Raw genomic sequence first — 15174 nt, 5'->3', positions numbered from 1 at the left:
TCCGTACTCTTGGTGTAAAGGTTCTCAGCAAGAGTCCCATCTAATATAAAGCAGAATTAAAAAATACGTCATTGGCACAACATGGCTAAAAGAAGGGATAAGACAGTGGAAAACACAGGATGAAATAATGACAATGTTATGAAAAGGGTAGAATGCTACTCACCATATAGAGGACACAATGAGTTACAGACAGACACAAAAAAAATTACACCTGTAGAGACCTTGTGCAGGAGATACCAGGCACTCGTTCACACTAACACAACTCTCACCCACATGAGCACTGTCTCTGGCCACTGACTGCCCACATAGCTTCTTACCTTTCTGCCATCACACTTGTGAAGTAGAAATATGTCTACCATTAGTGTCAAGCTTACCCTACCAAAATAAACTACCAGGGCAAAATATTGACCTCACCTTGAAAAAGCACACTGGTCAATATGGAGTGCTGTGTGAATGGTGTTGAACTGGTACCAGGTGTCATGTGCCCCTCCACCTCTAATGTGAGGACAGTGGAGTGGAGTCAGTTGATTGTATAAATAATTGCTATAAGATGGATTGATGTGGAGATCTGACAGAGCAGCAGCTGCCATGTTTAGACATGTGCACGGCTACATTGAGAGTGAAATTGCTCGATTTGTTGGTGTATCAGCATTGACTTGGTGTGCCTTAGTGTCTCTACAGGGGGATGGTATTGAACTCGCAGTTATCTAACACTGCATATGAACACTGGTCGTAAGAGAATTCTGAGTGAGAGGATTAGGAAGCTAGTGCTTTGCCTTGTCAGTGGTAATTGGTTTCAAATATGATTGAAATTACTGCTAAGCAGATCCATCTTAACCACTTTCCAAGCAAGCATTGTGAAGGTGTGACGTTCGCCTGCTTTATTTCTTCATTGATTGTCCTCAATGTTAACGTACTGCGTTGCTACAGTGGCTGAAAAATGGGAGGGGTGTGGAAGTTACTCACTCACTATTTTAAATGATGTAGCCTACATGTGCACATCTGCGTTTAAAAGTTCTTTACTTACACTGTTTACAACCCCCCAATAATACACAGTTATATGACCAGTGCACTATTGTTTAACTTTCGATAAGCCTCATTAATAGTTTGCAGCCAAAAATCAACATACTGCTACAATAGTTTACTGTCTAAAATCTATGAGCAGTAAAAACCTAACTACACATTTCAATCTTTCAGATAAATTGAACACAGTCATACATGGCCTATTGGTGTAACACTTATTTCATGGTTAGGTTGATGCATTATTGTTGCTCTAACCAACACGAGTTTCTTGTATGAAACTCAGCCATGGACTGACTGTCTCGGGACCAAAAATTGGGCCCGTATATTATATCATCACAATAATAGGCACTGAAAGTATACATTGTTGGATGTTTAATGTACAGAAATTACAATTCAAACTTAACTCCTTGAGTTAACCGCATATATATATATATATATTTCAACAGCTTTTTCTACCACGAGAGTTAGGCCAAATTATTTGTTTAAATGATGACATTAACACACATTGTTACACCAACAATACTGTTGACAAAACTATTAATTACTTTGGAATTAAGGACTGGCTTTGCTTACATGTTTTTGAATAGAGCCAAATAGATCCTTTAAGAATACTATTAGTTGTTCCTCCAAATTTTTATAATTAGTACAGAATTTATATTTGTTTATATTTCAACTATAGAATTTAAGTAACGAAACAATTACTGATTTCACCCTATATCAAAAGTTACTAACAAGGAATAGTCCAAATAAGTTATAAGATTAATTACATACTTAAAACTACGCACAAAATTAGATCTGGTGTTATATTCTTTAAAACCGAGGGCCAATCTTTCTCTTTTATGAAGATGCAGATTATACTCATGTATGTTAAAGGTAATTAGTCAAAAATGAAAAAATGAATTTTAAGGAAACAGATGGCAAAACAAGTAAAAATATTGCAGCTTGCTTTGTCATAAAGGGAACTGCATGCATGGACATTTTGATTTGGGTATCTGCAAAAATCAATTGCAAACAGTAACACATAAAGCTGCATGTGTTCAGTTTATAACACTACTGGTTCTTACTAAATATGCAGTAAACCATAATGTTACTTCTGTGAAAGGATTTGGAAAGGTCATGACTGCTTGACAGATAAGGTATCGGACTGAATTTCATTTCTTGATACTATTTCTATTGAAATGAAGCAATAGCAGAACAAGTGGGAGTTGAACCAAACTTTTATTAGTAATAAAGGAAATGGTCGCCAGCCTAATTAGGCAAAGTTGTATCAAGTACTAGCACTGTTCATGAAGGTTAACTATTGGGATTGACTGTACTCGATTCTGAAATTATGTATTGCAAATAAGCAGTTGCGCAATTTAATTTATCAGGCAATGTAACAGTAGTTTGGTGTGAACAACAGAAGGTATATGTAACTATTTTTGCAAAAGCTGGCTCTCAGCAACACTTAATATTAAAGCAGAAACCTAATGAGTAATGTAGGTTAATAATTACAGATGGTGAGGCAATATTAACTGGACAAGAAGTTCTTTTATCAGCTTAGTCATTGGAAAATACTGTCATTGATATGGTTTTCGGGTAATTACACTCTAGTCTGATTACTATTTTTATTCTCGAGGAGCATTCACTTTCTTGTACCGTTTCGCTCAGATTGAACGTGTGTTACTTGGATTTAGTATAGTTCGAATAGTTGTAGCCAGTTATCTTAGTACACAAAAGTTAAAGAACTGGCAAGTGCAACTCATTAATGCTGTAGTTGTAATATGAAACTTAAATCTGGCTCAACAATTAGCAAGGGGCTGGGACTCAAATCTTATCGTTACACACAGCTCAAGGCTGAATATTTTAGTCACAACACGACATGAGAAACACTAATTATATACACATGAAATTATAAACACTGTTTCTTCCAGACCTGCACAGTAATTAATACTTATGCCAGACCTTTGAAGTCTACTGGCCAGTAACTATCATTATAGTTTTGCAGGTAACTGTAATACTGTACTGAGATTTCAATAAGAACAATCTTTAAACTGAATACTTTAAATCTTTTCTTGGCAATTGTACTTTAGTGAAACATTTTATGAAATATGAGGAGTACTTCAAAATTTAGGCTCACTAAATAGTTATGAAATTTGCTACTCCACAAAGTTTATTAACTGTAGTCAACATTTATTAAAATTATTAGGGGAATTCAAATGAAACTTGGTCACTAGTGCAAAGTAACTGTTAAGATTTTATCAACTCAAAATTGGAGTTATACACAGTACACATATTCAAAAATAGTCACCAAAACTGTTGGCACATTTATCCCATTGCGACACTAGCCAGTCGATTCCATCCTTGAAGAAGCTAGTAGGCTGCTGCCGGATCCAGGCCTGAACCCAGTCTCTCACTCAGTCATCCATTGCGAATCAATATCCGTGAATAGCTGGTTTTAGACGTCCAAACACCGATGGATCTCATCCATGGTGATTAAGCGGTTGTCAGAGACTAAAGCATTCACTTCCACAATCATTTCCGGTGTGATGACATGATGAGCCTGTCCAGGATGAGCATCATCTTCCAGTGACTCTGGGCCCCTCAAGGAATAATTTGTGCCATTCCACAACACTGGAACAACTCAGACTGTACTCACCATACATAGCCTTCATCCATCAATACATTTTACAGCCTCCAACTCCCTCTGCTGCCAAAAATCGAATCACTCCTCGTTGTTCCTGCTTACTCACCTGCATGTTCGGTAGCGGACAATAACTTGTGTGACCCCCTTCTCTTCAGCATGAAACAACACTGGCGCTATGCAACATCAAACATTGTGCACGCATCACTCTCTCTACCAGTAGATGGTGCCATCATACCTGCAGTTACATGGTGCCACCTTACATGTAAGGCAAACGTGGATGTACTGACCAGATTTCCTTTGGCTGAACCTTATACTTTTCAGCTCAATAAAATAAGATACTTGGCAATATTGTAGCACTTGGGACAGGACCCTGCGTAGGTAAATGATTATGATAAAATACAGGTGTGTTCAACACAAAGTTTGAAGAACACCAGACACAAAGTTTGAAGAGCACCAGCTTATTACTGAAAAAGAAACTAGTCCTTGTAATTACATAGTACTCAACTGATTCATTGAGATGAAGGTAGTGGCAGAGTTGATCTGTGGCTGTTCAAAAATAGCAGGAAAAGTGTCCACAGCTCTTGTTGTGTAACAAACACTGTAAATTCTCTTCTGAGCATCAGATTTTTGTAGTACAGATCTAACCAAAGTATGCTATGAATAATAAGCCAAATTACTTCCACATCCGAGGCTGTATTATAATCTTGCTTTTCTTCTTGCCTTACTCAGTTCACAAGATGTGAACATTTTGCCTTCTAGCCACCAGCTAATTCTGGCCTCAAAGAAGTCTTGCAGTTTGACTGCCAAATCCACCTTTTCTATTACCGCCAAGCCAGTTTTGTTACAGAGGGACTTCCATCAGTTTTTCATGATTACAAACCTACTTTCCGTGTGCATGAACCAGTAGGTAAAGTTTTAATACTTACATTCGATTACAGAAGATTATTTTTAAAGTTACATCTGTAGATTAAACAATGGAAAATCCAGGATGGAATGTAACAATATTATGAGAAGGAAAGTCACTACTTACCATATGGCGGACATGCTGAGTCGCAGATAGGCACAACAAAATGATACTCACAATTAAAGCTTTCGGCCATTAAGGCCTTTGTCAACAATACACACACATACGTGCGCACACACTCTTGTGCAAAAGCCTTAATGGCCGAAAGCTTTCATTGTGAGTTCACTTTCGTTGTGCCTATCTGCGACTCAGCATCTCCACTATATAGTAAGTAGCAGCTTTTCTTCTCATAATATTGTTATATCTGTAGATTAGTTACATTGACATAAATTGACATGATTAATAAATAAAACATTTACGGAGGTGTTACATCAAAGAACTTGGTGATACAGAAGACAAATATAGCTAATATTGATAATAGTGTTACAAGTGGGCCACACACAAAGTAGCTGACTGGGCACATGTTTTGTGCCTAATTTCTAATTACGCTAGATGTCAAGTACTTAAATAACTAATGAGTTGTTTAACCCACAGGTTTTCTTACTGTGATTTGAACCTACTTATTCAGACTATCATAAACATAAATATGGATGTTTTCCAACATTTGGTTAGTGATAAATTTAATCTGCAATGTGTGAGGATGTGGTTCGGGCCAAGGGTGAGTCCATGGTGTTTTGGGGGTTTCTTTTGTATCAAGACATGGCATCAACTGATTTATTCAGTCTTCTAAGGACGTAATATCGACTGATTCGTTCAGTCTTATTATGAACATGAACCAGGATGCTTTTAAACTTCCTCAGTGGCTAAGGGTTGCCCTTTCTCCTTCATCATGATGAGTATAGTGTGGGCACTCCTGTCTTCAAGATAATACCTGTGTTAACAGGTCTGCACACTTACATTCCTCGTCCAATGAGCACTCGGGCATTCTGTTGAACATTGATTTGCCTGTTAAGTCACCCAGTGTTAATCACATTGAAAATGTTGGGGGCTATCTAGAACATTGGATGAAGCATAGCAATCGGCACCCTCTCGGTTTGATAGCTCTACAGGAATTAATAATCAGTGAGAAGTTGCAGCTGAATGTGGCTTACGTGAAGAAGCTTGTGACCCCTCTCTCTCTCTCTCTCTCTCTCTCTCTCTCTCTCTCTCTGAACTGAGACTATTATCAAGATTAGAGGCAGTGTGACATGTTGTTGTGAGAAATCTCCTGGGTATGACTAATGGTTTGTTCATTATGGTTACACTCTATTTAGCATTTAGTATGTGAGTGCCTTTTAACTCTGGTTTCACCCAACTTTGTATTCAAAGCACTGTGTGTATTGTTGTCACTCATAAATGAAAATATGCCTTAAGACCTTATCCTAAACATTTCTGCAGCTAATTAATATTTAGTTTTATTTATGACCTGAAGTGATGTTTGCTGTTGCATAACAACTATAGGTATTGTATTGCATGGAACTGGGAACCTAGAAACAACGGAGAGGCTTCGTCCCCACCGTAGCCCTCAGTGGTTAACAACCCCACAACAGCCTACAGCAGTTCACTCACCCCACCACCGCCCCACACCGAACCCAGGGTTATTGTGCGGTTTGGCCCCCAGTGGAGCCCCCCCCCCCCCCCCCCCCCTGAAACCCCCCGCCCCTGAACCCCCCCCCTCTCTCCCTGGGAATGTCTCACACCAGATGAGTGTAATACCTATGTTTGCTAGAAATGGTCATCCACGGTAACTGTTCTTTCGGGAACAGATACTACCGTCATATATACCTATGTTTGCATTGTAGAGTAATTACGGTGTACGCATACGTGGAGATAGTGTTTGCGCAGCAATCGCCGACATAGTGTAATTGAGGCGAAATAAGGGGAACGAGCCCACATACACCAAGGCAGATGGAAAACTGCCTTAAAACCCATCCACAGACTGGCCAGCACACTGGAGCATGACACCAATCCGCCAGGCAGATTTGTGCCAGGGACTGGCACGTCTTCCCACCTGGAAAGCAGTGCATTAGACCGCACGGCTAACCGGGCGGGCTATAACTATAGGTACTCTGCTTGTGGCTTAGTGGTGTGCTGCTTATCCAAAGACTTTGCTCCTACCTAAAAATCTCAGTGTGTATCCCCACCCATTCTCTGCTGCTCGTGCATGTCTGGCGTATTATGGAGCCCCTACAATTCTGTTAACAAATGCCACAGGTCACATGAGTGAGAGTGAGAGAGAGAGAGGAGGTAGGCTCTACCTACCTGTGGTTCCTACAGCACCAACTTTGGAAACATTGTCTTCTTGCACTTGGCTAGAGAAACACCATCTTCCTCTGGCATCTATCTGTGACAGTGCTACCTTTAATGAACCCACTCCTCAGAAATCTACAGACCACTTACCAGACACCATACTGTGGCTGAAGGATCCCCAGACTGCAAGTCCCAGGGATGCTCACTCTTCAGTTCCTACCCGCATAGCAGAACCCTTGCAAGTAATCAAAGGCTAAAGTAGTTAGGGAGAAAAAGAAAAAACAAACCTGGAGAGAAGAAGGCTACTAAGGTGATCCTGGAGGCACCAGATCTCCCCATGTCATTGAATTCTCAACCTATGTTTGTCAATGTTCTTCCATCCCTACTGGTAACACAGTGATCCTGGACCATTACATGTCCTCTTGACCTCTTCATGTGGAACCAGGACACCCTAAATGTAATAATTCAGTGGAACTGCAATGGATATTATTGTCACTTGCCAGAACAGCAACAGCAATAATAATAATAATAATAATAATAATTTCCTCCTGTTCTGCAATCTTTGTTGTTCAACAATGGCCATTTTCCAAACCTATGAGACTACTGTGCCTTCTGTCAGTGTTGTTTGGGCCCCAAGAGAGCATCTGGAGGGTTCTGTATGAATTGTCGAATGTTGTCAAGGAGTGTCATGCTCTGTTAACATGGGAAGCAAAAGCAGTGGGTGTGCAAATGGCCCCAGCAATCACCATTTGCAATGTCTATTTATCTCTGGGCAGGTCACTTCCATACCTAAATCTGACAGTTCTTCCCCTGCCACCCTATTCCTTCTCCTCGATATTTCAATGCCAAGGGGTCTTCTGATTGACCAATTTTTTGTGGTCTCAATCTGTATCTTTCTGATGATGGTACACAAACCCACCTAAGTCATTTTATACCCCTGTCAGTGTGTTTTCTGGACAGGATGATCCATAATCAATTATCTAGTTAGATTCAAGAAAAAAAGCCAAATGCATTTTTCTAAACACACACATCTAATTACAGTCTCTTTCGACATACGTAAGGTGTACAATACCTCTTAGTGCCATCACATTTCACTTCCCCTCCGTGATTGGCTTTCAAGTCTCCCTATCAATCTTTTTCCTCCAAAGACAGTGCCAGTTTCTGCTACTGATTTTTGTTAGTTTCTATCCCTCCTATCATGGCAGGTTAATGTTGGTATGTCATTCAGCTCCCCACAGATTCAAAAGGACAGCTTCCCTCAGGCTTCCATACAGTCTCTCATTTTTTACCCACGTGCTGTATGTCAACGTCTTTTGTATTAACTCCCAATCTGTAGCCTTTGCTGAATGTCTGCTTCAAGGAGACATCTGAGGACTCTCCACTTACACCCTCTCCAAAGGCTACCAGCTTTCTCCCAAGAAAACAGGGGTCATGCCTTCCTGTCATTGTATCCCGGTTCATCTGGACGCAGAACTCTGTGTGAGTACAAATGTTTAAGACTTCATTTTGATAGAAAGCTGGCATTGCTGCCCCATATTTGTCAACAAAAGACTGTGTATGGAACCTTGACATTATCTGTTTCCTCACCCATCTTTCTTGGGATGCAGGCTGCACTATTGTTCCGTGTTTACTGGGCTGTAGTCTCATCTTGGCTGGACTATGATTTACAGGTTTATGGCTTAGCAGCACTTTTAACTTTGCAAATATTGGGTCTAGTACATCATCGTTGATGAAGACTATTCACTGGCAGCTTCCGTTCTGTCTTATAGACAGTCTCTTTGTAGAAGCAGTTATATTATTTCTCCAGTTCTGACAGTACCAATTCTTGATCACTTATTCAATCAGCATACAATAATTTCATAGTCATGTGACTTACTGAATTCCTTTTTCATTCAAGACATGTTGGTGCCATGATAATCACCACTGGGTTTCTTTCCCAGTTGGAATGTGTCTAGAGACCCTCTGCTGAGATGTCCACTTAGCCCCCTTTAGAATGTACTACTTGTGTATTCCCAGGCACTCCTTGTTAGTTCCTAGTCTCATTGGTTGGTTCCCAGACACTCGTTAGTTCCCAGACCATCGATTAGGATCTGTCTCTTTCAAGGACACTGAACTTTGTTGCCCCCCTGCACTTTCCATGTCTATTTCTCTCTGTTGTTCAGTAATTTCAGACTGATAACCATCATTCACACAGACAACTCTAAAACTATGGACAGAAGAGAATATGCTTTTACATCTCCACACATTGAGGAGCAACATTATTTTCTGGGAACGTGTAGTGATTTTTTGGTGGAGCTGATAGCAGTTGACAGAGGCATAATTTTATTTAGCAGAATCCCCTCGACTGAGCTTTAATTTCTAGTAACTCAATGATCAGTATCCACCCTATTGATCAGTATTGTCCTTGTCACTATGTCTGATCAGTGTTGTCCTTGTCGCCATGTAATACTTCCAATCACTATCTCCCCATCATAACATAATGTTTTAAATTGATTTCGTGGCAGGAGTGAGATGGTTGGGGTTGGTGTACCTCTTGCTGCATACTGGGTCTGATGGTGAGAGCAGAGGTGGGGTGTCTAGACCCGACCTCCTCTGCCAGCCACTCTGGTCACAAGCTCTTTATTATTTCTAGTTGCTTTCAGATGCAGCTATCCTTTATTTCCTAACTCACCCCTCATCATTTTTTTTTCTTTTTTTTTCTGCAGTACCACCTCTTCGTAATATAGTACTCCAGTGAAGGCAAGACATTAATAATTCCTTATCCTTAATACTAGTTAATGATGAGAAAGAAAAGTTAAAGAGGATTTTATGCTTCTGCCAAGAAAATGGGCTCTATTCCCATCTTAAACTGTGTGACTATAATGCATCATGGATAGGTGGGTGATTGTCCTAGAAGACACTCAGCTGCTCGCACCTACCTAGTGACCTGATTATTTCTCTCACCTTATTTTAGTATTGTCAGTTCTAGTAGAGTTAATCAAATTTTTAGCCTTTTTACTTATACTTTATGATCTTATTTTCACCCAACTGGAAGGAATTATGCATTCAGTTACTGTCTTATACCAGCAACAGGCTGTTGGTGGTCAGATATTGGGAAGGTGCCTCTTGCTGCAGATGGTTTCAGGGAATGGGCTCGTCTGCTATCTGGTCTGCAGTTCAGCATAATCCAGAGACTTTTCTCTCACACAATTACTTCTCATCTCTGACATGAATATTGCTTTCAATGCTTTAGTTTTACCACTCTACATTCTGTCACAATTCAGTTTTTTGACTGGTATCACTTAACTCCAAAGGGACTGCCCCATGCATGAGGAATGGATGCCCTCACTGCTTAAGCTCTATACCCTCCCATCCTCCCTTTCCCCAATCAGTCAACTAACCAACCAACCATCCAACCAGAGCTGCTTACACATCTCAGACAAGACTTCCAGGAAGCACATGAAGTCCATACTGCACACCCTTCCTGGTCAAGCCATCATTTCTAAGAGGCTCCCATTGCCAGTCTTGTGAGCTGCCAATAACAGGCATCCTTCCCTCCGGGAACCTCATAGGAAGATAGGGTCCAATCCAGATTGGTGAGATAGCACTTGGCAACACCTGATATCTATTGTTAAGATGCACAGGGATAGCAGTATATCCAGCATTTGCTGTCTTCCTCGATATTAGCAATCAGCCAGTGTCTTCCTTTTGCCCTCAGCCAGTCCAGGTGCATCGGAAAGCACACCAGCTGGGTGATATTGACACAAGAGATGCCAAGACTGCCACATTGGTGCCACAGCAATGGGCAGTAGTCTTCAAGCCTGACAACCATCGCAATTGCAGGTTCTAATGATTTGCTGTCTTTGGCCAGTTTCCTCTACATCCACACACAACAAGCACAGTCTCTATACACCTGTAACTAGTAGACAGGTTTAGGTAACAAGGTGTAAGAATTGAAGACATTAAAGCTATCGAACATATGGAAGTCTGCAGAACTGAGACTAAATAACTGGCTAAAACTAGCTGAATTCCTGTGCACTACTAATATCTGATTTGCAGTCCCAGTGTTTATAAAATAAACAATTAAAGAAATTAAAAAATTGCTATTGAACATACAGTAGTTCTATACAGAAGTTTTCACTAATTTTAAATACTGTTGTAAGTGATTGCTCCTCACTGCCCCAGAGCTGACACACTTTCTTAGAAATCTGCAGCATACATACTAACCAAAGCAAAACAGAAGTTAAGCTTTCATATGACCCTCAGGGTGGAAACTGTCAAATTGTGTTATTAAAGAAACTGCCATTAGGAAGAGAGAGTCACATATCATGATTATGAAGAACTGTAAAAATTGATACAGGCGTAACAGATTTTATGAGCACTTAACAGGAGAATTAACGGCCTCTTGAAGTGGTGATGGGAAGGTACTCAAGAGGGAAGAGAACATACAGAGTGACAGCTAAACCTACAATGTGAGGCTCAGAAATATTGACTGTTGATGAAATAACAAGCACACAAATTGCATATCCTGAACTAATCGTATGGTTTGGACAGTTTAGCAGGAAAAGGCCTTATTGAAAGAAAATTTATGCATCGAAACATTAAAAGTGGACCAAACAAGGAACAACTTTGGGGCAATATGGAAAAATTGTCTCCCCTTTCCCATGGTGCACAACAAGAAAGTAAGTACATCAGCGTTCTAATCTCTGCGAGACAAATTGTCTTAAAGGGTAAAAATTAGACCTGACTGAATAGCAATAGATGCTGTACCAGAAAGAAAACGTAATATGTAATTGATACAACAAAAGTCTTTGGGTTTTTAAGAAAGTATTACAGTAATTGCTAGGTATGTTTGTTTTGTACTTTTAATAGATTTCATTTCCTAGGATAGACATATAGAACAAAAAGTTTAAGATTTTGTAAATATCTTGTAACATTGGTGGAGTAGTAATATTTCCAGATATGTGTCGTGAGGAAAGTGTTTCATCTAAATGATGCAATGTGTAGGAACTTCTTGGCAGATAAGAAGCTGTGTGCCAGACAAAGATTCCAACCCATAACTTTGCCATTCATAGACAGTGTTCTTACTGTAAGAGCATTGCCATACAAGGCCAGGTTCTGGATTTGAATCCCCATCACACTGTTTTAAGTTTCAAAAACAGTGTGCAGTGTAGCTGGAGTTGAAGGCTTCTGCATCTACATTAATACTTTGCAAACCACTGTGAGGTGCATGGCAGAGGGCACATCCCAGTGCACCAGTTATTATGTTTCTTCCCATTCCATTCACATATGCAGTGTGGGAAGAATGATTGAATCCCTCTGTGTGTGCATTAATTATTCTAATCTTATCCTCGCAGTCTCTATGTGAGTGATACAAAGCAGTTTGCAGTGTATTCATAGGGTCGTCATGGAAAGCTAGTTTAATCTATCTTAAGGAGCCTTTCAGTTCAGTTCAGTTCCTTCAATATCTCTGTGACACTCTCCCTCAGATTAAACAAACTTGTGACCATTCATGCTGTCCTCTGTATAAATTCAATATCCCTCGTTAGACCTATTTTGTATGGGTCCCACACACTTGAGCAATATTCTCGAACTGGTGGCATGAGTGAGTGATTTGTAAGCAGTCTCCTTTGTAGACTGATTGCACTTCCCCAATGTCCTAGGAGTAAACTGAAGTCAACCATCTGCTTTACCCAGAACTGAACCTATGTGATGATTCCATTTTGTATCCCTACAAAGTGCTATACCCAGATATTTGTATGAGTTGGCAGATTCCAATAGGTACTAATTGATATTATAGTCGTAGGATACTACATTTTTTCATTTTGTGAAGTGCATAATTTATTTCTGAACATTTAAAGCAAGTTGCCAATCTTTGACAACTTTGAAAACTTACCAAGATCTAACTGGGTATTTATGCAGCTTCTTTCAGACAGTACTTCATTATAGATAACTGCATTGTCTGCAAAATGTCTGAGGTTCCTGTTAATGTTGTCTGCAAGGTCATTAAATATACAACATGAACTTGATTTATTCTTGGTACAGAGTAAGTATGCATGTGTCTGCACGCGCACACGTGCTTTGGTCATAAAGCTTATCGGTGATTTTTTTGGTTGAATACTTACATAAAAAGTAAGTTTGACAATATGTTGTTCTTATGGATATAAAAAGTAACATGCCTCTTTCTGCTGCCTGATGTAATTCATAGGGAAACTGATACATTGAAGGAAAGGTGTTTTGTTTCTTTAACGTACACTATATTTCTTAGCGACTGAAGATATTGTAATATATTTTGAGTGACTGAATAGCTTTTCTCTTACCTGTAATTCAATTTTTTAAAGTTAATTCATTCAGTTACAATAAACACTTTAGCAACTTTGATTCCTCAGGAACTGTTGTGTGCAGTGACCATATACTATAAGGAAGGAGAGCCACACAGCAACAGCCTCAGTGTCCTTCAGTGTATACACCTGTAAGAATATATGGTGACATGAACTGCCAAGAGTCTGTTGAAATACAATGAAAATGCACTGAGGATGGCTGTTTATAGCCGAAATTTATATTTGCAAGAATAATAAAAGCTAACGGGATTGCGACTGACTACTGTGTGCCTCTCCTTCCTAATAAAGACTTTAATGTCTAATTTTGATAATCATAATAATATTTGGTGTAGCTAACACAGTTTTTGGTTTTGTGACAAATCAAAGCATGTTTGGAAGTTAAAAGGATGATGGAAAAGGCTGATTTATGGAGCTGTAGCAGCAATTGATTGTTTTGTGTAGTAAGTTCTTATCAGGGACATACAATTACAGGATTAGGCAGTTACAATGTAGGATTCTGGTTTTTCCTTGCCCCTCTACTTATGATAAACAAATTAAGTTAAAGCTGTACACAAATATTACTTCAAAAATGTAAAAATAGTTTTGCATAAATTTAACGTGTAACACACTTGTGCTTTGTGTGCAGGCAATGATAAAACGAACGTTGTCAGAGTCAGGCTGTCCACCCCATATTGTGGATGATTTAATGGAAAATGCACATGAACGGCGCTGGCCACCTGGACTGTGTTCTCTGGAAACTAGGCAAAATAATCGTCGTCAATATGAACAGTACGTGTGTAAGAGGGTGCCAGGAAAGCAAGCCGTAGTAGTTTTGCTGTGTGACAATACCCATATGAGTGATGACATGATGGTTGACCCTGGACTTGTTATGATTTTTGCTCATGGAATTGAGTGAAAAAACATGAAAATCCATGTGATTTAACTAAACCTCAAAGTGTTTTAAATGCTTGGTTAATTCAGCATTGTGTTGTACACTGACTACCAGAATTTAGGAAATTCTGTTCTTACAACTAAACATTTTCTACCATTTTTGTACCTTTCCTTTTCCTTTCTGTATAGTATTTCCCTGTCTAGACTTCCTGTCCTGTCCTGTCCTGACAAAGTCGGTGCTATCTCAGTAATCATAAAAACATTGTAATGGATTTGTTTCATTTCTGTAACATTACTGTACATTTGTCCATCACCACTTGTTCAGAATACTCACAATCTCTGTCAGTAATGCATGATGATTTTAGGTGCACCATTGTTCTTTCCAACATATTGCAAACATTGGAAGTTAAAAATTCCTTTGTTATCCCTGCAATGATCTTGTTAGAAATATTTAAAATCTGCAGCAACATCAAATTCAGTGGTATGGCCATTTGTAACAAATTTGGTGCTATCAACTGTGTGTGTTTTTGAGAACTATTTTGTTTTGTCTGTTCTCTTTGGCTACTTTTTTCCCCCACTCACACTTTCAACATCTTTTACTTAACAATATTGCGATTCACCGCTTGTACGTAAGTTCTCTTCTTCTTCTCCACAGCATTTTCTAAGTAACCATGTGTTCTAATGAGTCATTTCTTTCAGAGTATTAGTGGCCAAGTTAAATTAAGAAGCTGACGGGCAGATGGAAAAGGTACATGTTGTTACTGCTATCTCCCAGCACTGAGATCTGACTAAAGTGAACAGTGATGTTCACTGGATGGTGGGGGTAAGGGTAGAGGTGTGTGCTGGAGGGAAGGGGAGGAGGAGGGGTTGGGGGAGCGTTAAGAATGGTCGAGGCAGGGTGAAACATGTAGGTGCATGCGGGGGAGGTGAGTTATTACCTCCGGCACCACTACCACTAATTATTTTGGTAATATATTAATAGCAGTAAGTACGAGGGTCCATCGTAAAGTTCGGATTGTCGTCCTTAAAAATGTGATAGGGGGTTTGTGTTGATTTGTTGTTAATTCTTCTCTGTGTAGTCATCATCCCTGTTTATACATTTTTCCAGTGTTTCTTAACCATCCAAATGCCTTTATTGTAGA

The 15174-nt window shown here is 39.5% G+C and overlaps 1 protein-coding gene across 2 annotated transcripts in view; it reads left to right on the top strand.

The window, feature by feature from the left end:
- Window positions 1-14866, top strand: part of LOC126480778 (E3 ubiquitin-protein ligase NRDP1) — a 57919-nt gene extending 43053 nt beyond the window's left edge. For both annotated transcript variants that reach the window (XM_050104080.1, XM_050104081.1), the window contains one exon: window positions 13788-14866. In XM_050104080.1, coding sequence (XP_049960037.1) covers window positions 13788-14057 — 270 coding nt within the window. In that variant the 3' untranslated portion in view covers window positions 14058-14866. The remainder of the gene's footprint in view (window positions 1-13787) is intronic.
- The last annotated feature ends 308 nt before the right edge of the window (window positions 14867-15174 follow it).

This window comes from Schistocerca serialis, chromosome 5, assembly GCF_023864345.2.
Source record: "Schistocerca serialis cubense isolate TAMUIC-IGC-003099 chromosome 5, iqSchSeri2.2, whole genome shotgun sequence".
Classification (NCBI taxonomy): domain Eukaryota; kingdom Metazoa; phylum Arthropoda; class Insecta; order Orthoptera; family Acrididae; genus Schistocerca; species Schistocerca serialis.
This window is presented reverse-complemented; position numbering and strand designations above follow the sequence as displayed.